The following is a 22968-nucleotide window of genomic DNA, read 5'->3' as shown; positions in this document are numbered from 1 at the left end:
GCTCTGCAATCCTATCTTTTTAATGTAAAAATAAAGGTGTTTGTGAAGTGATGGAAGATTCTAGAATGAAATGTGCTAAAGAGTAACTGCTAGCACTTTTCTTTTTTTTTTTTAAGTTTTTAAAGGCCAGCCACAGGCTTACGCAGTAAAATCAATTTGCACATGGTCTGGCTTCTGTCCAACACATTCCACTAAATGACATTTTAATCTGAAAGCCCCGGTATAGAAAGGCTTAGATAGCTGTCATTCTAATTTGCTGTTTCCAGTGCGATGCTTGGGGATGCTCAGGTGTGGTATGGAGACATCTTCGGTTTATCGGGCTGGTTGGGATGTCCTCTTTTCCCTTGGTGATGTTTTAGGCTGGAGGTTAAAGGCAGCGGTGCCTACAGTGTGGGAGGGAGGCAGGGAGCAGGTATGTGCAGGTAGGCGGGCATGGGGTGATATTTGTTCATGGACTCTCTTGTTGTGTGTGACTCTTGACCGAGCTGCTGTGTAGGGAGGCTCTGGTCCATTTGTGATTATGTGGACTATTTTAGTGGACAAGATCATGCAGCAGGCTGGTCTGTTACTCGATTCTCGAGGAACCGTATGTAGTTAGTTGTTCCTGCATCTTGATGCGGTTGCCTCTGCAGGGTTTCTGCAGAGACCACCCCTGAACTGGAAAGTTTCCCAAGAGAGATGCAGACAAGTGAGGGTGGAAAGTAATTGCTGGCTTACCCACTGTGGGGCCTCCTTTAATACGGTCTGAGATGGCACCAGGGTTGTGAACCAGTGTTGTTTTGTGTTTCTTTTGGTGCCACATCTGAATAAGCTGAGGAGCGTCTGCCTGTGTGTCGAGCATGAGACACACAGTGACCCGTAGTACTTACCAGGGAGGTGAATGGGGCGTGGGACAAAGAATGACCAAATGGAGTGAATTCCACAGCAAAGGGATGAAACCAGTTGTTGTTACTTTGGGCTTTAGATTTTAGTTTATTTTCTTTTCAAAACAAGGGCTGTAAATCTTCCCCAAAGCATCTTAGAAAGGTGCCGGGAGACACTGCCTATAGGTGCTATTTTGGAATTCAGGGTGACCTCAAAGTTAGTCCCTGAGATGTTAAGCTGATGATCAAGGTGAGTTTCTGAAATGGTCCCAAATGGAATAAGAGAAGAGGCACTCTTTCCCTCACCACTGTCTTTTAGATCCTCAAAATGAAATCTTATTCCTGTTCATTAGGTGGCCATGGACAACAATGACTCGAGAATGTAGTAAGTTCTTTTCTCAGCTCTCTAAATAAGTACTCTTTTTACAAGGGTCGTGCTCCAGCCGTCTCCTTTGAAGTCATTTTTTGTTATGCATCGGGCCGTGGTGTTATTTCAAAAGAGTCAGCCAGCAGACTCGAGGCCTTTTTGGCTTGAGTTCACTAGCAGCCTTCTGGACAACACGACTTATTTGTTCATCTCTCCGTGTCCCGTCCCCGCTCCCCCTTCCTTCTGTGTCTCCACCAGAGCGATCACCACACCGGCCCATCCTCCAAGCCGGGCTGCCAGCAAATGCCTCCACCGTGGTTGGAGGCGATGTGGAGTTTGTCTGCAAAGTGTACAGCGATGCCCAGCCCCATATCCAGTGGATCAAACACGTGGAAAAGAACGGCAGTAAATACGGGCCTGACGGGCTGCCCTATCTCAAGGTTCTGAAGGTGAGCAAGTTCCAAATCCAAAGATACCCACGACTAGGCTTCCCCTGATGAGTTTGGCCACAGGCTCATTGATTTCCTTTTGAGTTTGAGAGAAGATGACTGGTACGTGTTCAGCACAGAGTGTGTCTGAGAATTAGCAGATCATTAGGCTTGCTAATAAAATCTCAGAAGGGAGCTGTGGGGCAGTGGGAGGGCTACTAAAGTTGGAGTCAGAATAGTTGAGCTGTTTATCAGCCCAGAGATCTTAGATGAGATGTTTAGGCTTAGCTGCACATCTATAAAAGTGGGGATCGTGATGATATCTCCCCTACAGGGCGTTGTGCAGATCAATGGATTGGAGTAGCTGGAAAGCGCGTTATAAACTCTAGGTGTTGAGCAATGTTTATTGTTCCACTGATGTTGTTTTCTTTTAATATGATGTTAGGATCAGATTTTAGTAGCCACCTTTTAGAAACAATTTAGATTTTCTTTTTAAAAGAAATCCCTTAACCTTTGAAATTCTTTCACACGTGGTTTAGATGGTAAACTTGAAAAGGTATTTCTGCACGCGTGAAATGTAGAACGAGGGAACCTCCTTTCCCCGTGTAGTTCTTCTTTGGTTCCTAGCAAGACCCAGTTTTCATAGCACCAGCCTCTTTATTTTTTAGATCTGTCTTGCTCTTCAAGATGGTGATAGCAACCGGTAGCTGAGTCTGCGCAAATACTTCTGAGCACACTGCCTGACATGTCTCCCACATTGAGTTGCTCATAGAGAATGTCCTTAAGAAGAACAGTCTTCCAGTAGAACCATAGGCAGCTCAGTTCAGAGCATTAAACCGCTAAAGTGTGCTCTCCAGCTATAAACACCCAGGATCCAAAAAGCTGGAAAGAGATGATCAGCTCGGGGAACTGCGGGCCCTTTCTTCAAGGGAATTGATCACACCCTCCCTCCCCTCTCCACTGGGTCACTTCCACTGTCCACCAGTTGACTTATTTTTCTTCCTTCTAAACCCACAGCCCTTTGATGCTGCTGTTTAGATGAGATGGAGGTGGTTTTTTGGTGGTGTGTTGGTGGTGGGACCTTGTGAAGTCCTTCCGGGTTGGCCGTTATATTGTTCTCCTGTGTCTATTCCAGCACTCGGGGATAAATAGTTCCAATGCAGAAGTGCTGGCTCTGTTCAATGTGACTGAGGCGGATGCTGGGGAGTATATTTGTAAGGTCTCCAATTATATAGGGCAGGCCAACCAGTCTGCCTGGCTCACTGTCCTGCCAAAACAGCAAGGTAACAACGTTTTTGTTTGGTTTTTTTTTTTTTTTTTTTATGAAGGCTGGATATAGAAGCTGAAAAGACCTGGTGCTTTGGGAGATTGCAAGCAGCTTATAGGGTGATTCTGTGGTCTTGGTATATTCATCATAATCTTTCTTCCGTGATGCAGCTGGTAGGATGCCAGCAGCCATGGAAAAATACCCACACATGTTCAAAGCGCTTGCTCTAATTTCTTCTGAAGATTGCCCTTCGCCCCCCACCCAGTTCTGAAGTTGTTCCTTCTGGTTTATCTTGTTCAGGCTGCACGTCTGCCATCATTATTGCACGTTAGCAGCATTGCAGACACACACCGGTGTGCCTGTTGCGTTTGTGGCATTTGCATAACAGCAGAATTTGATACCGCCTCAGCCCCAGATTTTTAGAGAAACATTGGCACAATATCGTTGGTTCAACAGAGCACCGTTTTCTCTGTTACCTAATTGATGCTTATGGAATACTGTCCCTGACCTTGTTATCCCAAGTTCAAGGATATTCCATCTCAGTGAATAAATGTACTGCTGACTATTGAAGACAGCAGGTTGCCTTTCTCAGGTTTTTCATATGAAAGTGATATGAGTCAGTCATGTCTGACTCTTTGTGACCCCATGGACTGTAGTCCACCAGGCTCCTCTGTGGAATTACCCAGGCAAAAATAGTGGAGTGGGTAGCCATTCCCTTCTCCAGGGGATCTTCCTAAGCCAGGGATCAAACCCGGGTCTCCTGCATTGCAGGCGGATTCTTTACTGTCTGAGCCACCAATTTGTCACGATTCACATGCCAATGTTTTTGTTGCAAAAAGAAAAAAAAAAAAAGAGCCCAGTCTCTTTGCTATCAGTATCATGCTTTCTTCCATTTTCTTTTAATGCAATGTATGTCAAGATGGTTGTATAGGAAGAAAAGTAACCAGAGCCTGGTAGCAAACACAGAACCCCACCTGGTGGTTCTCACAGGCCTGGAAGGCTATGCCAAGTATCCACTTGGACTTACCTGCGGTGTGCTGTCTTGCAATTCAACAATTTAGACAGAGCCATCCTTTTTTCAAGGTGGGAGTCTGCAGCCAACAGGACCAGAACCCAGCTTGGACTTCTGGGTGCCCTACTTTTGGAAAATCACTCCTCCATCCAAAGCAAGCAAGCAAAGACCCAGAGAATGGATCTCTGTGGGTTGATTTTTCCATGCCTTTGGTCGCATGCATGTGTGTCTAGGTGGTGAAGCCGGTGTGGTGACGGGCCTGTGGAGGTGAGCTGCTCCATGTTGCTCAGTGTCTCTTGGTTGTGGGCTTTGTGGACGGGCTGCGATTGGAATCTTCCGGTGGCCGGTACCCGCTGGAGGTCCCGGTGCCATGCCTCGTGGTTCCATGGCCCCCTCCACAATCATTCCTGTGTCGCCTAGCCTTTTCTCTTGCTTTCCTTGTTTTCTAGGCCGCCGGTGTTAATACCACGGACAAAGAAATTGAGGTTCTCTATATTCGGAATGTAACTTTTGAGGATGCTGGGGAATATACGTGCTTGGCGGGTAATTCTATTGGGATATCCTTTCACTCTGCATGGTTGACAGTTCTGCCAGGTATATACTGCTCTTTCTCTCCGTGGTTTTTTTCCCTCTTCTTGGTTGATTGCTATGAAATTAACACAGCTTCTGTTCTCAGGAATGGCCCCTTTTCCCCTCACGTAAAGATTTTTCAAAATGTTTAAAATTATCCCCCTGGGATAAGAAAGTTGCCTTGGAAATTCACTTGCAATGAGATCCCACCTGCACATTTATTTATGATCAAGTGAAATTTTACCCTTCAAACCCCGAGAGATCTTATGTTTTTAGTAAGTTATTGAGTCAATGTATAAATTCACCCATCCCCATTTCTTTTAAGGAAGATGTTGAAATCACTCTGTAAAATTCAAAGTAGTGTTTCTCATTTCAAATTCCATTTTGTTAAAATCCCATATGTACTTAAAAAAAATTTTTTTTGTTCCACTTTTCTGTTTTTAATGAGATGTAAATAAATGGGTGTATGTTGAGGCTCCTGGGCAGAAACACCTCTGTGTGTAGGGTGTTCAGAAGCAGTGTGTTATCTACTTGGGGATCGGTGGCTTGCTGCATGATGTAATGGAACAGACTCTTAGGCTTTTACTGCAAAGCATGCTCTTGCCATCTTGGGCTTGATGTTATTTCTACCCTACAGAGAAATCAACATCACTGAAGCCCTCTTGCCTAAACACCGCCGCTGTCTAAATCTTTTAACTGACATCTCTACCCTAGTCAAGTTTTAACTACTCTCTTCTTTAATACATCTGTCATTGTCATTTCCTTTGCGAAACTGCATAGACTGTGGTTTCCCAGCTCATAGTGGTCCACTCCAGTTATTAATTCCTTATTTTTAGAGTTTGGTGCCTACCTGCATGTGTGTTTTATATCTAGCAAAAATAAATTGATCATTTCATTTTGTGCTGTGCTGCTAAGATTGACTATCTTGCAAATAGTTTTCTGACTCAAATGTATAAGCTTTAAATAATGCCATTGCATTCATTTTTTCCTTTTGTTGTGAATCTGCTCTGAGTATTTGCTTTGAGACAGTGAGATGCCTCTTGTATTGAGCTTGCTTTTACTTGCAGTACTGCATTTTGCAAGTGCCCAACTGGCACTTCTTAACCGATTTGCCTGACAGTACGAGCACATTAACTAAGAATGCAGTTTGAGAAAAGTACTGTTTGGAAATACACTGCTTGTCGATTGATCATTGAGGACTAAGGAGGGAGCAGATTACTGGAAGTTAGCGTAAGAGTTTCTAACTTGAGCAGTTTTATATGTCCTCATATGTAACATCATCTCTGTTTTTTCTTAAAAGTTGTGACACGAGTGTAACCAGATACACAAAAATTTAAATGGTTATTGATTAAAGAATGTTACATACTTTTTATCGTATAGACATAATGATCCTATAGTGTAACCAATTCAGTCTTTATTATGAAATGCATTTGTTTGTTTAGTTAAATAATCTACTGGATTATATTTAGAAATCTGAACCTTTTCCGACCAGCCCAGTCGATGAATAATTTTTTTGTTTCCTTTGAAACTGTGTTTATCTGGGTAAATGACTTGGTCACATCTTCCTTTGGAAGAGCTCATCCAAATGAGACAGAGGCACTGTTCCTTTAGAGACAAAAGTGGGCATCGTTCATATTTAAGAATTTTTAAATGGTTTGCATCAGAGACCATCAAGGAAGAAGGCAGCCCTTTAGTCGTGGGTATGGGTGACTGTACTGCCCTACCCAAATGTCTTAATGGAATGTGACCTTGTAACCTGACCCTCGTACCTTGGTGTCAGCCAATCCATCATGATCTCACGATTCCGGAGGTTGGTCGAGGTTGGTCGAGGATAGTGATAAGAGACCACCTGGGCCCCAGTGGTAAATCACGGAGCCCAGAGTTATTCACTTCTGTTTAGAAGAGGTGCACGGTAGGCCCAGAGCCCATGCCTCCTACAGCGCTGAGCTGTTGGGAGGCCCGTCTTGCCTTGGGAATGATTGTTGCTTTTTGCTTTCCTGTAGCTATGCCAGGAGGCATCAGTGCAGTGTCCTAACTCTGTGGCCTGCTTATCTGTTCCTCTCCTGTGATCTGCAATCTAGCTCCTGTAAGAGAAAAGGAGATCACAGCTTCCCCAGACTACCTGGAAATAGCCATTTACTGCATAGGGGTGTTCTTCATCGCCTGCATGGTGGTGACCGTCATCCTGTGCCGGATGAGGAACACGACCAAGAAGCCGGACTTCAGCAGCCAGCCGGCTGTGCACAAGCTGACCAAGCGCATCCCCCTGCGGAGACAGGTAACAGAAAGTAGATAAAGAGTTTGAAGAACCTTACCACTCCCCCACGCCCAGCCAGCTCTTGGGTCTCTTCCTCTGCTTCCGTGCTTCTACTTTTGGGAGCATCCCTGGGCCAGTGGTTCTGATTGGCCTCTTAGTGGGTGTCTGTCCGATCAGTGTCTGGAGCTTGGAAGGTCAAGTCCTGGTGCATTGGTGGGGTCAGCTGAGTCTAGTTCTGAGGGTGAGAAAGCCTGATGGTGCGAGACTCCGAGCTCATCTACAGGACTGGAAATAACCCAAGAGGCAGCGCCCTGGTGCGTTTGGTGGGACTCAAGTGCAGTGGCATAAGCCCTCTTTGTCCCTGTGAGCAGATGCTTTTTTTGGTGATAGACTGATGCCTGTTGGAAAGGAAGGGATTCTGGTTTTCTTGGACTTACTTTTTTTGCAGTCAAGGTCAGAAACCTGTACCTGGAGGTGTCTGAACTACCACCCCATGAGGTCTGTCTTAACTGGATTTGGCTTCCACCTCTGATTCTTAAAATAGAATCCTATAGTTCCCCCAGTGGCTCAGTGGTAAAGAATCTGCCTGCGATGCAGGAGATGCAGGTTCCATCCCTGAGTGAGGAAGATCCCCTGGAGGAGGAAATGGCAACCCACTCCAGTATTCTTGCCTGGAAAATCCCACGGACAGAGGAACCTGGCAGGCTGCAGTCCATGGGGTTGCATGACTGAACACGCATACACACATATGCCTATAATATGTTATGATTAGGTGTTCACATGAACATGACTGTGGATTTGGTGGCAGAATGATTTTTATATTGAACGGGCAACTAGTTGTTGTTAACCTCGAGCTTGTTAACCTCAGTCTTGTTGGTTCCTCTTTGCTCGTATGTGCCTCCCAGTGGGTTACTTTTGCTTCAGGCAGATGGGACAAGTTGGAGCCAACACCTCTGCCTTAAACCAAAGCCTGGCAAGCTGGTGGGGCTGGAAGTGCTCACAAAGATGGAAGGGGAAGGCAGGTGTGAAGGCAGTGTTTCCAAAAGTATTTAGTACTTGGTTCCAATAAAGACATGAGTTTTGAAACAGTAAGGAAAATGGCTAATTCACAGGCTCTCAGTGTGTACAGGATGCTTGTTAAAATTGCAGATTCCTTAGTTGCGGCCCTAGAGATTCTGGTTGAGTAGGTTTTGAAGAGAATCAGGAATCTGCATCTTAACTAAGTCCTCAGATGATTCTGAAATGCACTCTGAGAAACTCTGGATTAATCCCAGCCTTACCCCTCCTGGGACTGCAGGTGGCAATGATATTTTCTGGACAAAGCGTTAGGAAACATTAGGAACCAGTTGGTCTGCAGTGGTTTTGGCACAGATATGGCTGTTCTCAGCCCAGCTCCGAATTCTGGGCTGAATGGGTCCTTGTTGACTTCTTTGAATCTATGTTTCAAGCAGGTCTTTCTAAATGGAGGCTAAAAAAAAAAAAAGTGGAGGCTGAGGGTCGCATTTGCGGTGTGTGTCAAGTGTAGGACAGTGCCCACGTGGTGAGAGGGGCAGCAGGGTGAGGCAGGGAAGAAAGATGTCATTGGTTCCCCCTGCCTCCAGGAATGCTGTTTTATGCTAGTGGCACACTGTCTGTCTTGGGGCTTCCCTGGTGACTCATCGGTAAAGAATCCGCCTATAATGCAGGAGATACAGGTTTGATCTCTGGGTTGGGAAAATCCCCTGGAGGAGGGCACGGCAATCCATTCCAGTGTTCTTGCCTGGAGAATTCCATGGACAGAGGAGCCTAGTGAGCTACAGTCCATGGGGTCACAAAGAGTCGGACACAACTGAAGCGACTGAGCATATCTTTCTTGGGGCCAGGGAATTGATGATGAGGCCACTTGCCTGACTCTGGGAGAGTTCAGTCTTAAGATGACTTTTATAACATGGTACCTTCAGCGACCTTCGGGTGGTGTGGCCACCCCTCCCCAACCCTCAGGACCATTTTTACAGCCATTTGGACCATTTTTACAGCTACCATCTTGAGATCCTGACTCTAGGGACTTGGAAGAGGGAGTGGTATTCCGATCTTTATTATTATTTTTTTCTAATAGGGAAAAATGCTACCTTCTGGAAGAAACCTTTAATTTGGTGTAGCTAGACCATTGTCCTGTAATTATTTCATCATGCTTTTTTTTTCTGCAGCTGTTATAGTGCTTTTCTTTTTATTTAATATAGAAGAAGCAGCTGCCTTTAAAACCCCCTTGACTCAACTCTGGTCTCTGTGCTTGATTCTCTCTGGCTGATTGGTGTTTCTTCACTGTCCATCTCAGTCTAAGTTGGTCCTTTTTCCTGTCCTTCCCTCTGTAACTGAAGGCAGCATTCCAGTTCTTCCTCCTTGTTTATCCCTCCTGCCCCTCCTTCCTTCTTAATTTTTGAGTGCTTAGTCTAACACAGGTTTCATGAAAGACATGGCCTGTGGCCTTTGCCAAGGGCTCCAGAGTTATTTGGGGGCCTTCATTTGAGATGCAATGGCCTTGTGTTTCAGTAGGGACAAATAGTGTAAGAGAAGCAGTAGAAGGTAGGCAGGGACCAGTCCCTTGGAAAAACAAATCTCTGGGCGTTTATTTGGGGGGATGTTGGCACATCTCAGCTGCACGTGGGACCCGCTGATTCTTCACAAAGAGCCATTCGTCCATAATAAGCATGGCCTTTTTGTGGAAGAATGCTTATCAGATATGGATAAAAGAGGGTTACTGGACTGTGGCTGGAATGAAAAGCCTCAGAAAGGCCTGCAGGTACGTTGATGACAGAGAGCATACCACAGGGATGCCAGGCATGCCTTTACCTGGCGACAGGTGAGCTGTAATTAGATGTCTTGGGGATGGACTGTTCCTCGGTATTTCCTAGGCACTTGCTGTCCTGCATGTGCCTGGAATTTCATCTTCTTGGCCCTGATCCTTGCCCCTCCCCAGACATGCACAGACCACATCTCACTAGATCCATCATTACTTCCTTTATAGAACAAGAGCAGGTTTTTTAAAAAATTGTTTTATCCTATTGTGAATTTTTTTTGTTGACATTTACTAATATGTGCTGGACTTACCAGTGTAAGACAAACATACGAGTTTGTTATTTGTTTTTGACACAAAAATATTTTTCTCTGGTACCAAAGAAGAAATTCCTTGTGATCATTTCCTGGTAACCATGAGTTTGTTGAGGCTCTTTATGCATTTTGATGTTTGGGGAAAGACAAATAACTTTTTGGTGGGGGAGGTGGGTGGTGTAGGGTATCTCCTCATTTCCTTTGTCAGGGATCCTTCTGTGTTCTGAGTTGGGGCTCAGACCAGGGGACCAGCAAGAGTCAGCCCAGAGAGGGGCATCTGACCAAGCCTATTGGCGCTTGTACAGGTCTCCAGGGCTGCTGGTGGACAGCGTGGCCATTGGGAAGTCTTCCCTGACACATTCGTGCGTTGCTGGGTAGGCTGTACTTTTTGTGTGTTGCACACATTAGTTCTGTGGGGGCGGGGAGAGGTGTGAAAGGAAGTGAGCTGTTTGTTCAGGAGGCAGGCAGCACTGCTGAGTTTGTTGAGTTGGTTCCTCAGTGAGCACGTCCGGTTCTTTCTCTGGAGCCAGACTCTTGCGTAGGGCGGATGGGGTACACGTGCATCAGCAGATAGCCCCTCACATGCATGTATCTCATGTTCTCTCACCACCAGCATCTCAGGACGGGGCAGCAGGGCTGGGTTTTGTTTTTTTTTTTCTTTCCCCAGACTTTAATTTCACCCTCTTGATTAGTGGTACAAATAGATCGAAAACCAGAGAAAAATCAAGGTTAGTCAAGGTCATGTTTTATAACAGTATCTTTGAGGCAAAGGACACATTCCCAGAGACATCGTGAATGGGACAAAGATGGCATGTGTGGTTTGGGAGCCAGTTCTGGGGGTCCTATTATGAAACCCACTGAATTCTGTGAAGGGCAAGCCCACATCTAAAAGCTCATTTGCTACCTAGCAGCTAAACAGCGTGATCTCGGAACATTCTCTGTATTTTGGTCATTCAAGTGGTCTAATGGAACCTGGCTGGTTCCAGAAAGCATGTGGGTAATTGGGATGGTCATGGATGGCTTAACTGGAATTTGCCCTTGCATGTGGGTGCCTGGCCCTCCCAGCCCCCGCTTGGCCGTTCTCTCCTCTCAGCTTCCAGAAGACAGGAAGTTTGGCTAAGATCAGACCTGGGTTTGGGCTGATGAGACCGGTCGGGGTTTGATAGATTTTCTCTGGGGAGAGGTTTGGGGAGGCAGAGACTTGCTAAAGGAGGAAAGTAAGTGTCAATTTAGCTCCCCTGCCTGTTTACCTAAAATTTGTCATGGAGGGAAAAGAAATCCTCCCCTCTCCCATCCCTTGAACCTTTATTTCATCCACCAGCCCTAGGTGGCGTAGTCTCTTTGTTTGCTATTGGGGAGTGATTGGCGGTGCTTTCAGCATCACTGTGTTAGCTCTGGGGCCTTGTGCTCTGGTTTGAGAGTGTGGATCCGTGGACTGAGCGTCAGAGGGTTTCTCTGGCTGGCTGTGGTCCGTGTGTGAGTCCTCCTTCTCGTGGCTTCTATACCTCTGCCTGCCCTGTTCTCTGCGGGCCCCCCTCTCATTGATGAATCAAATCTAGTATTAAAGGAAGACACAATCTCTTGGTGGCCCTTTAAAAAGAAAGGAAAAGAGCCCACTTCCTTACCTAATCTCCTTTATGTGCTGTGGAAACCGGAGAAAAGGCACATTTAGTTAAAAGCTTGGTTTATGGCATGAGGAATTTATGGTGAAGAGACGCCGGAGAGGGAGGAAGCTGAGAGGAGACGGTGGCAGAACATGATAGAAAAGGGCCTGCCAGGATGTGGGAGTGGGGGAGCAGCTCATTTCAGAGTGTTGGTGTTTATTGTTTTAAGTGACTCGGTGATCACTATCCATGGGATATTGTAAAATTAGAGGAAAAGGAAACCTGGAATTGGAGGAGCATATCTGAGAGGGAAGGTTTTGATTTTGTGCCCCCCCCCCAAAAAAGAGTGATTACCTTTGTTGCAGAAGTAGGATTCAGAAGTGAAATTCAGTGGAATTCCTTGAGAATGTGGTCTAGAAGAGACAAGCTCTAGAAACGCGGTGTTCCTCAGAGGAATTGCCTGCAACGGATTGGGCCAGCCCTGCAAACACGTTAGCGCTCGGAGTAAGACGGAATGAAGAGAAAGCCAGTCATGTTTTACAGTCCCAGAGGGGATTTTAAAAGCATAGTAAAATGCATGGAGGTAAAATTATGATATACCTTCCGTAGACAGAGGGATTGAATTCTGTCGATTCTTCCACTTGGGACATTTTCTTCTCTTTTTTTCTCTCTTTGTGTATTTTTTTTTTTTTTTAACAGAAGTATCTTCCAGATCTGTCCATGGAATCTAAACCTCTGCCCTTAATCTGAACAAAGTTTCCATAACCTTCATCCTAGTGACAGCAACAAAGTTGGGGAAGGTTTACCATTTTCAAAGCTTTTGCATTAAAACCTTGTGGGAGATACTGTCTGTGGGGGAAGATGTGTATGGGTGTGAACTCTAGTCACGGGTTTGTGGGCAAAGATTCCTCTGGGGTCACAGGTTAGCCACGGAGCAGTTAACTTCTGACTGAATGCTTCGTTTTTCTTTCTGAAGCAGCCACTAAGCCCTGTTTGTCATGAAGACTTTCTTAACTCTCCAGCTCTCCTCCTGCCCTGGGACTGTCCCCTGACTCCTTAATTTCTGAGGCTTGCTCTTCTGCCCACCAGACCCCTCCAGCCCTACCTACCCACTCTGGTTGTGAGCAGAGGGCCTCATCTTTCAAACCATTAAGGCAAATCCTACTCTTAATGCCAGTGGAATTGCTTTCTCCCTTGCTGTACACTGTCTGACAGACGGCATCTCACACACAGAACAGTGCTAGGCTGCAAGTCTGCAGGCTTCCCCAGAGAGAGGGGTCATCATAAACTCCATGAATCCAAGCAGCAAATGACTCTAAAAAGATGCTAAGGGACCTCCCTGGCTGTCCAGTGGTTAAGATATCACCTTCCAATGCAGGGGGCATGGGTCCGGTCCCTGGTCAGGGAACTAAGTTCCTGTATACCACTGGGGTGCAGCCAAAGAAAAAGAAGATGCTAAGAGAAGCCTTTGTGGTGTTGGTAGCAAAACTGAGATCTTAGCAGGTGCCAGGCTAAACATTTTATGGGTATGACCTCATTTTACCCTCACAGTAATTCAGTGACATGGGAACTGTTCTCAGTTCAGTTCAGTCACTCAGTCGTGTCCGACTCTTTGTAACCCCATGGACTGCAGCATGCCAGGCTTCCCTGTCCTTCACCAACTCCTGGAGCTTGCTCAAACTCATGTCCATTGAGTCGGTGATGCCATCCACCCATCTCATCCCCTGTCGTCCCCTTCTCCTCCCGCCTTCAATCTTTCCCAGCATCAGCGTCTTTTCCAGTGAGTCAGTTCTTCACATCAGGTGGCCAGAGTATTGGAGTTTCAGCTTCAGCATCATTCCTTCCAGTGAATATTCAGGACTGATTTCCTTTAGGATGGACTGGTTGGATCTCCTTGTTGTGGCCTCCTTTTAACAGATGAGGAGACTCAGGTTTAGGGAGGCCGAGTGACGCGCTGAAGCTCTCACGTCAGTGTTGGAGTCGGGACCCTGCAGCTTGCAGTGGCGCGCTTGGTTCAGGTGGGGCTGCCCCTATCCCCACTCAGGGTCCCACACTGTAAACAGTTCGCAGGGGAAGGGTGCCAGCTAGGATTGGTGGCACCAGCTAGGCTGGGGGAGTCACTGGGGACCCACCTGGAAGGATGCAGAGATGCCCCAACACCCAGCCTGTAGCCCAGGGAAGAGATGAGAGCCAAGATCGTGTCATTTTTGACTCATTTTAGACATCAGTATATTTCAAGAATATGCCCCGTTTTCCGTGCCCCCCACTCCTGCCCATGACATGCCTCAGCCCAGATCCTTCTCATTCTTAAAAATATTTTTGTCATTAAGGAAAAGTTCTTTGTTTTTCTAGAATGTAAAGGAGATACATATGCACGGTAATCAAATTCAAATGCTTTAGCAGTTTCCGAAATAAGACATTTTCCACCCCCTCCCTCCTCAACTTCTAACCCGTCTCCCTGAAGGCGACCAGGGCTCAGGCTCTCACCTTCCTGAGGCTTGTTTTCAGTGCCCATGTCCTCTCACCTCATGTGGGAAGGCGGCCCCCGCTCACCGCGTCCTGAAACCTCACCGAGGCCAGAGAAGGCGGGACGGGCCTTCTCGCCCAGGGCCGCTCCCACCATCACCACCCCAGGGGTTTCTCCGTCTCCAAGTTCCCTGCACACTCTGCACAGGGGTTCTAGGCTACGCGGCTGGCCTTGGAGAGGGTGTTCTGGCTGTGGACTCCGCCAGACCTCGTCCAGTTGGGGCCTGCCCTGTCTCATTGCCAGACTGACTCTGACTGCTGTTCCCAGTCTTCTGGCCTGGAATCTTCAAGCCGAATTCCCACCGTGATGAGTGGAATTTGTGCTTCTTCGTGGGGGAGACCTTTTCATCTGTGAACACCCATTTCCCTTGGCATCCATAGCTCACGACCTGATGCAGGGCGTTAAGATTCGGGGAAGTGTTTTTAGCCAAAGCTGTTCCTTGAAATCTCTCTGAGCCCTTCTCTGCAGATGGAGCTCAAGGCATATATGGGGTCAGTGGAGGCTGCAGAGATGTTGTTACTGGTGGGCCCTGCAACTGAGGTCAGTGTACTGCGGAGGTGGATTCTGCAGGCTTTCCATGTTTACCTTTGTCTTTTTTTTTTCCCCACCTTTTCGTCTTTTTGCTTCTACTCTTTGCCTCTGTGGCCCAGACACTTAGGTATGAAGCCTCTTAAGAGCTTTATCTGTCCATGAGGCCGCTCTCAGCTCCCAAACTAATGACCGCTCAGTTCCTTTAAAATATGTATACATATATATATATCATTAAATGCACACACAAATATATATATGTTTACTATGCTCATAGTGAGTAAACATTGATCATAGAGTCTACATAATAAAATTTAAGCATGATTCCCTTTGACAAAAGACTGCTCAGAAGGCTCAGAAATGTTTTCATGTACATTTAAAAAGATGTAGAAATTCTATGTTAAAAATTGCCTTCTTCTTGATATTGTAAGTAATACTAATACCAGCTTCCTATTCCTGAAATGATTCCCCCCCGCCCCCAATCTATTCTTGGACATCTCAGGTTTCCTACCTGCTTTTTAAGCAGTCTGGGTTTAAGGAGAGACTCAAGGTTTTTTAAGTAGGACTTTCCCAGAGCAATTTTCTGCTTCCCTGTGGGAACGGTCCAGGCTCTGCCTTGAAAGTTCATCCTCATTAAATTTGTTCATCTTGGTCCTTGCCATCTTGATTTTAAAAATGTTTGTAAGCACTGCTGGGGAGAAGGGTTGATGTGAGAGTCATGAAGGGGACAGAGCCACGTTTGAGGGGTCACGTCAAACCCGATTCCAGTTCTCTTGGGCCGGTCTTGTTCATGGTTTAGAATAAGGTGGTGGTCAGGCAGCCCGTAATAGTACTTTCCTTTACAGAAACCAGCACAGAGAAGATGATATATTTAAGAAATAACTATTTTTTCAAATGCAGACGATAATGAATGAGCGTAAACTGAGAAAACTCAGTAAAGCCTTTCAGGCTGCTGGGGGGATGGGGGATGGGGAGGGGAGCTTTCTCACAAGATTGTGAATAAAGAGGTATTTTTCTTTCCCTTGCTTCTTCGTTCACTAGTTTCTGAAACCAAAGTTGACCTGGTCATCAGCTAGTTCCCAGAAGGAATGAGGGAGAAGTAGACAGTGGTCCCCAATGCCTGGGTCTCTGGTTACCCTTGAATGAAGACACTTGTTGCTGCCAGAATGCTTTTCCCATTCAAATCCTAGAGCTAGATCCTTGACGTATTCTCCTTTACATTTCAAAAGATAGAGCTGATTGAAGAGCCGATTTTCCAGAAGTTTTTGTGGAATTTCATAAGCATAGCATTGATTCACCATCTGAGCTGGTATGCCAGGAGGAGATTGCTAATCTGGGGCTCTGATACAAGCCCAGGCAGAAAGGCAAGAATGAAGCCTTTGGGGTCTAGCTCTGTGTCCTCAGATGATATGTTGAGGGTTTAGGGCAGAAACAAGACTTTTTTTTTTTTAATCAAACGGTGTCTAAAAAATGTTGTTTGGAAGTCTGGTTTTAGGAACATGCAAGTTGGATGAAATCTAGCACATATTGCCTGGATAGGAGGACCGAGGAGTTGGAATCCAGCTCCTAAATGTTTGGTCCTAAATTCATGACTTTGGCCAACCCACCCTCCTCTTGCTTTCTAAGAGCTGACCAGTGGCTGGGCTCTGGCCAGCTCCCCGTCTTCTCAGGTGGAGCCAGGATTACATCTGTGTCTATGCATTTTGTATCCAGGTTTCTGCTGAATCCAGCTCCTCCATGAACTCCAACACCCCGCTGGTGAGGATTACAACTCGCCTCTCTTCAACTGCAGACACCCCCATGCTGGCGGGGGTCTCCGAGTACGAGCTTCCAGAAGATCCCAAATGGGAGTTTCCAAGAGATAAGTGAGTACTTGAGTGGGAACACATCTCCCAGTGAAGACTTAAGTATAAATGGGGACGTTGGGTAGACGTTTTCTGTTTATGACCCTTAATTGCCAAAGTCTTGTTGTGATGACGTCAACAGGAATGGGTAAGATTGTATTTCTAAATAACCAACTCCAGGAAAAACAAAGAATTGATTCTCTCATGGGCTCTTTTTTAATAGTTCTTTTAAAGCAGAGCTACTAAGCCATGGCTGGTTGGCAAACAAAATGGTACCTTGTTAGCATTTTTTTCTTTTCGTTTTTTTTGTTGTTGTTGTTTTTACTTTCTAGATAATTTAGATCTAGTCAAATGGAATAAAAGTGGGATTATCCCATTTATAAAACAGAATTGACATTCTAACTTCTGGTTCCTAGAACATGACTGACCTATGGTTCATTTCTTTAGAGAGATTAGATATAGAATATAAATTGCTTTAAGAATCTTCACCCAACAGTGCTGTTTTTAATAGTTATTTATATAATATTGGGCTATAAATCTTCAAATATGGTACCTGCCATTGAATTTCTTATGGTCCATAATATTTTCCTTATTGGGTGATGTAGAGATGTTCCAATAACATCAATCCAAGTGTGGCCACCTGGTCTCTGGTGAAGGCCTTGTTGAGAGCTGTATATTTCTTGGTCTGGTTTCAAGTTCATGGACTTTGGATTCTCTTGGGCTGGATTTGAATCCTGGCTCTGCCAGCCAGTGGCTGGGCAACCTTGTATGAGTTACCTGATTCTTTTTGAACTTCATTTCTATAAAATGAAGGTCATAGTACAGACCTCCCAGGACTGAGCACAATTCTTCGTTCATGTGAGTTTCTATTCATAACTGGTGAGATCTGAACTTCAAATCTCAGCAAGATGGGCATCCAGCCAGTGGGCAGATCGTGGGGTACCAGCCTCCATCTTCCAGCCAGGGGCCAGCCCCAAGTCTACCTTCTGAAGTGAATATGATGGTCATTGAAGGGCTGTCAGCTCATTTCCAGGGTCTCTCTTGTAGTGGTTAGAGTCCAAACAGCTTGAGAGTAATGGAAGGTAGAAATTGCTGACTCTACATCTGCATCGAATCATCTGGAATAAGCTTTTGACTTGCTTATGTGCAGCTACCCTGTTGGTCTTAACATTTGCTCTGTCTTCTTGAGATTATGTCGGATAAGTGTCTAGTGACTAGACAAGGAGCTCGTGCACAGACTTGGAAATACAAAGATGAGCTTTTCCAGAGATTGGATGTGATGAGGAGCCTTTCTTTGGAAGGAGAGGTAGCTTACATGGCAGTTGTAACTTTGACTCACACGACTCCAACCAGCTTTGTTTCCTGACAGCTCATTTAGAGATGTTAATATGCGCCATAAATTAATGCCGAACTATCATGCTGGTGTCATTTTGTTAGAGTGTTAACGGAAGTGCTTTCCAGTTTGTGCGTGTGCTGTTCATTCATTCATTCAGGACTTGTTTACTGCATTCTTACCAGTGAGGCCCCAGAAAAAAAAGAATGATTTGTTCACCTGTGGAGTGTGAGCAGCGGGTATTTCTCATGAGCCTGGGCTTGACTGAGCAAGTTGGTGGGTTCTTGTGCACAGTCCTGTGGATATAGCACTGAGTCGGGGAGCCATGATCATATTTTAAGAAATTGCAGCTCCCAGGTTCAAGCCATAGCTTTTGCCACTTGTGACACCACTGGCAACAGTGGGAGTCTGTCTGTCAGCTCCCACCCGGAGTACCCTGAGTGCGGAAAATCTGAGTGCTAAGCATTTCAAAATAATGTTTAGCACAACCATAGGTGGAGCAGATTTCCAATGAATGAAGGCTATTTAGAAGCAGTTTATTAGATTGGAGGCAGACGTTGTACAAAGAAAGGATTGTTATGTTTGTAGTAGCAGGGCAATAGGACATAAATTAGCCATTTTTCCAATGCAAATGTTTATTTTCTGCCAAGATATTAAATTTAATTTTAGCTCAGGGTAGGAAGGGAATGACCTCAGCATAGCAAAGACACGCTACCCTTGGTCTTTGCTTTAACTTTTTCAAACCATTGCATACTTAACCAAAAATACTGCTTACTAGTGGCAACTCAGTACTTTGCTGTGTTATACTTAAATGAAAAAACCACATTTGTAAGTATTCCAAAGTCTCTTCCATTCTATTGGCTTTTGGAATGTCCAAGGAGTCTATATGGCTATTAGCATGATGCATGTCGCACTTCTGACCTTAGAAATTTAGTTTGTTGTGTTCATTTTGGATTTTCTTCATTATTAATTTTGGGTAGTCATAAGGACTTCTAAATTAATATGTCCGAAAAATGCCCCCTCTCTCTAGAGTTTTCTTTTTCCTTTAATGAAAAAACAGAGATTCCTTGAAATGCATTTAAGGTTCATGTCTTGTAACTTGGCCCAGAATGTGACCATAAAATCCATTGGTATTTAAATAATAGTGATTTTTAAAGACATCACTTCACAGAGACAAAAAAAAAAAATAACAGGTTTAACAGTTTTCTTTGAGACATTCTAAATTACAAATATTCCATGGGCTCAAGATCAAAGCTTCTCCTCATTAGCACTTAGGAAAGCTGACCACCTGACTCGCAAGGATACCTTCCTTAAAGAAAATAAATCAAGGATACAAATGTGATATTCAATAGTTGTTCCAGCACTCACTGACATTCCCTAAAACGTCACTAAGAAAATACTCAAACGCGTGTGTTCCCCAAGCCTCATTAGTTCCATATGATAAATGCTCCATGCTTTTGTAAGCTGCTGAAAGATTTTTATATTGAGTTCTGGAATTTCCCTCGCTGTACCAGATGCCGTGTACTAATCCTCTCTTTACACATTCAGGCTGACGCTGGGCAAACCCCTGGGAGAAGGTTGCTTTGGGCAAGTGGTCATGGCTGAAGCAGTGGGAATTGACAAGGAGAAGCCCAAGGAAGCAGTCACTGTGGCCGTGAAGATGTTGAAAGGTGAGGGAGGTGGTGTGGGGAGGGAGGAGAAGGGGGCCGCCTTATCAAGAATGTTCCTTTTGTGTGAACTCTATCATGGCGCGGGGTCAAAGAGCACATAGTTGACCTAGGGGTTGAGAAGTTTTCAGTATAAATCAGCATCTTGGACAGACTATTTATCTTGAGCAGTGTGCACTTATAAAAAAGAAAAGCCAGTTCTGATAGAAAGTGGTGGCTCACTCCCCTTATATTTGGAAATGCTTAGAAAGTATTGACTCATATAGAATTGATTAATTTAGATGAGTGTTGGCACATTGGGTGCAGAACACGAACCTTAGCTTACAAATAAAGGGAAGTTGGCCTTTTTAGGGGGAGCCAAGAAGGCTCAGAGAGAGGAGGCCACTCCTTCTCCTTTGCAAGAGGCACAGAGCAGGAATGACCCTGGTCTGGGGGAGTTGTTTAGGAAGCTAAAAGGGAACTCATGGCATTGATGCTGGTGCAGAATTGCTCACATGTTCAGGGACGAGTGAGCAGTGACCCAGAGATGTACACGCTGAGAGGCGTTCGTGGGAGCCTGAACATTTATGTGTTAACCTTCCAACCCTGCTCATGCCTACAGCCCAGGAGCCTGAAGACCTTTTAACCATTAACTTCATCTTCCCACAGTATTCTTTTATGAGAGGAGTTATAGGAAACGGTTACATTATAAATCCCATTGTGGGCATCTCAGAAAAGACACCCCAAGCAGAACTTTTCCCACATGTCCTGGCAGACAGGTCTGTTCTCAGAATGTGTGTGTGTGGGGGGGGAGGGGGGCGGGTGTCACACATTGTGGACACCCAGGAGTCAGGCTTTTTCTTTTTTTTCACGGGATTTTGAGTCATCACGTCTCTTCCTGAGAGGAGGGAGCAGGGTCGAAATAGCTGGTAAGGCGTTGGGTGTTTTTTTGGTTGTTTTTCCTTAGCTCTGGATCTGAATGGCTCCCCAGGAAAACGAGGACATTTTGTGCTGCTCCCCACTTTGGGTGTGATGCCTGGGAGGACCTCAGACATCAGCTGTGGCCGTTTTGATAGCCAGTGGGCATCTCAGAGCTTAGAGAGGACCCCGTGTGTCACTTCAGTGGAGCCTCTCCCTCTGAGGGGCAGGTGTGCACTCTTCCATGGGCGTCCGTATGGATTTTACACTGCAGGCACTTTTGTTGTTCTTCATTTTGTGAAGCCAAAGAGCTTCATGCAGCATGGCTTCTATCCATGGCCTGTCCTCATTTTGGGGGTAAGCACAGATTTTCCCATATTGAATTCGTTCAATTCAGGTACCTGAGGAAGAATCTTGCCACTTTTTGGAAGCTTAACTGTGAGCCAGGATATGCAGGACCTAAGCTGTTCTTGTTTGAAATTATGGAGCAGAGAGGTTTTTAAAACTTTAATTAGGATAGGAATCCCAGCCCCTTGGGAAGCCCATGGAAGGTGAGAACCGTCAGCCCCTTGAGATGAAGGAGCAGGCACACACACACGCACACTTTTGTCCTTGCCTGAATCCATCTGTGAGCACCCTGTGGGTTTTGAGGGCTCAGCTTAGCAGCCTGTGATCCAGAGAAAGTCTGAAGCATATGAAATGCCCCCATCTTCCTCCCCTTCCTCCTCCTCCATAGAAGTCCTCACAGTTGCTTTCAGGCCCCATGAAATTTGATGCGGTTTTCTGAGGTACCTACGATCTGCCAGAGGATGGAATTATTTCACGGTAGAGAAGAATGCCCCCATGTCTGTGAGGTTTGCTGGGAAAGAATTGGCCTTAGTGTCCAAGGCGTATAGAGTTGTCCTGACTTTTGACACTTTTGACCCCAAATTAGCTATTTGACATGGAGGAGGGCAGTTCTCTGGGCATTTCCTGCTTCACCAGTAAAATGAGAGAGGTGATTTGGAGAGTCTTTTCTGGTTCAGGAATTCAGTTTCATGCTGCTTCAACCAAATGTTCATCAACCAACAGTAGAAAAACTGATCTGTAATTTACCTAATGTTACAGATGATGCCACTGAGAAAGACCTTTCTGATCTGGTGTCCGAGATGGAGATGATGAAGATGATTGGGAAACACAAAAATATCATAAATCTCCTTGGAGCTTGTACTCAGGATGGTGAGTAGGAGGAAAAAAATGCATTCATTCACATAACCCAGGGTTCAGCATCAGCGTCATCTTAGAAGTGTATGGATGGTTAGATCTTGCTCCTAGAGCCTCCTAAGCACGCGTTTAAAGTTCTTTTTAAAACCCCCCTTAGGAAGGTGTTCATGATGACCATGTCTGGGGTCTAGGGGGAAAGGTAGATGTTTGGCGACCCTGGATGGGAAGGCCTATAGGGTCTGTATTTTGGACATAACCTAGAGGGTGTTTCGGAGAAGGCAATGGCAAGCCACTCCAGTACTCTTGCCTGGAAAATCCCATGGACGGAGGAGCCTGGTAGGCTGCAGTCCATGGGGTCGCTATGAGTCAGACATGACTGAGTGACTTCACTTTCACTTTTCACTTTCACACATTGGAGAAGGAAATGGCAACCCACTCCAGTGTTCTTGCCTGGAGAATCCCAGGGACGGGGGAGCCTGGTGGGCTGCTGTCTGTGGGGTCACACAGAGTCGGACACGACTGAAGTGACTTAGCAGCAGCAGCAGAGAGTGTTTGGAAAAGGCCATCTCATTATGTTTTTGCTTAGTGAGTGCTAAGAGGGAGTTCCCAACATAAGATCCTGCATTTTGGTTGACAAGTTCTTCCCTTGAAATGGGATTGAGGAACCATGTCTTGTTATGGGTAAGTCCCCAGGAGTGGCCTTAAGAGGGGAGATGGACAGGAAGGACATGTTTTCTTCCTCCGGGGAGTGAGAACCCTGGCTCGTCTCATAGATGATCTGTGTCACTTTGGGAACCAGTTTGATGATAATTAATAAACTTGGAATGCCTGTTTTTTGCCTTGGCAATTTCCCTCTGAGATCTCTACCGGGAGTCGGGAGACTGTAAAGGGTTATAGTAAGTATTTTTGGCTTTGTGGCAGCCACCCACCTCTACTGCTGGAGTAAGAAAGCTGCCACAAACAATACAGAAATGAATTGGCCTCGCTGTGTGCCAGTAACATTTACACACGAAAACAGGCTGGTCTCTGCCACAGGGGCTTTATTGCATGTGTATAAGGAGCCATGCACAGGCTTGCAGTGTTCACTGCACAACGCCTTCAATGGCCCCAGCCTGAAAACAGCCCATCGGGGGAATGGATAAATACAGCATGGTATATTTATGCGATAGAATCTATGTAAGTGTTAAGCGGAATGATCTGGATCTATTTTTTAATCAGCCTGACTGGCTTCCAGAAAGATCATGTGTGGGGGGAAACTGTTGCAAAATGTGTCTTTATTACTCATTGATATTGCTAAAAATAATACGTCGTTTATTGATACATATGTGTTTGTAAAATTGTTAAAATTAAATGAGAGCAGCAAATTAATGGTAGCTGTTGCTTTCCAAGAGGGGGCATGATGAGAAAGGGGCACTCACTGAAGCATTTCTGTTTTATTGAAGACTGTTGAGCCTACCTTCACCAGGTGTCGTTTTGGGGGGAGATTAGAAGGGCGGGTGTTCTATTTTTGTGTG

General features: G+C 45.5%; 1 protein-coding gene across 8 annotated transcripts in view; it reads left to right on the top strand.

Moving 5' to 3' along the window:
* The window catches only part of FGFR2 (fibroblast growth factor receptor 2), a 104163-nt gene that overhangs the window by 66487 nt on the left and 14708 nt on the right, over positions 1 to 22968 (top strand). For 5 of the 8 annotated variants that reach the window (XM_055424514.2, XM_088842382.1, XM_055424508.2 and 2 more), the window contains 6 exons: positions 1489 to 1679; positions 4387 to 4531; positions 6589 to 6785; positions 16224 to 16375; positions 19236 to 19357; positions 21359 to 21469. In XM_055424514.2, the coding sequence (XP_055280489.1) occupies positions 1489 to 1679; positions 4387 to 4531; positions 6589 to 6785; positions 16224 to 16375; positions 19236 to 19357; positions 21359 to 21469 (918 nt within the window). Of the gene's footprint in view, positions 1 to 1488; positions 1680 to 2793; positions 2942 to 4386; positions 4532 to 6588; positions 6786 to 16223; positions 16376 to 19235; positions 19358 to 21358; positions 21470 to 22968 lie in introns of all 8 variants that reach the window. The other 3 variants (XM_088842381.1, XM_055424507.2, XM_088842383.1) reach the window with 2 other exon arrangements.

The sequence above is a fragment of the Moschus berezovskii genome, chromosome 12, assembly GCF_049115385.1.
Source record: "Moschus berezovskii isolate FMDL1 chromosome 12, NW_MosBer_1.0, whole genome shotgun sequence".
Lineage (NCBI taxonomy): Eukaryota > Metazoa > Chordata > Mammalia > Artiodactyla > Moschidae > Moschus > Moschus berezovskii.
This window is presented reverse-complemented; position numbering and strand designations above follow the sequence as displayed.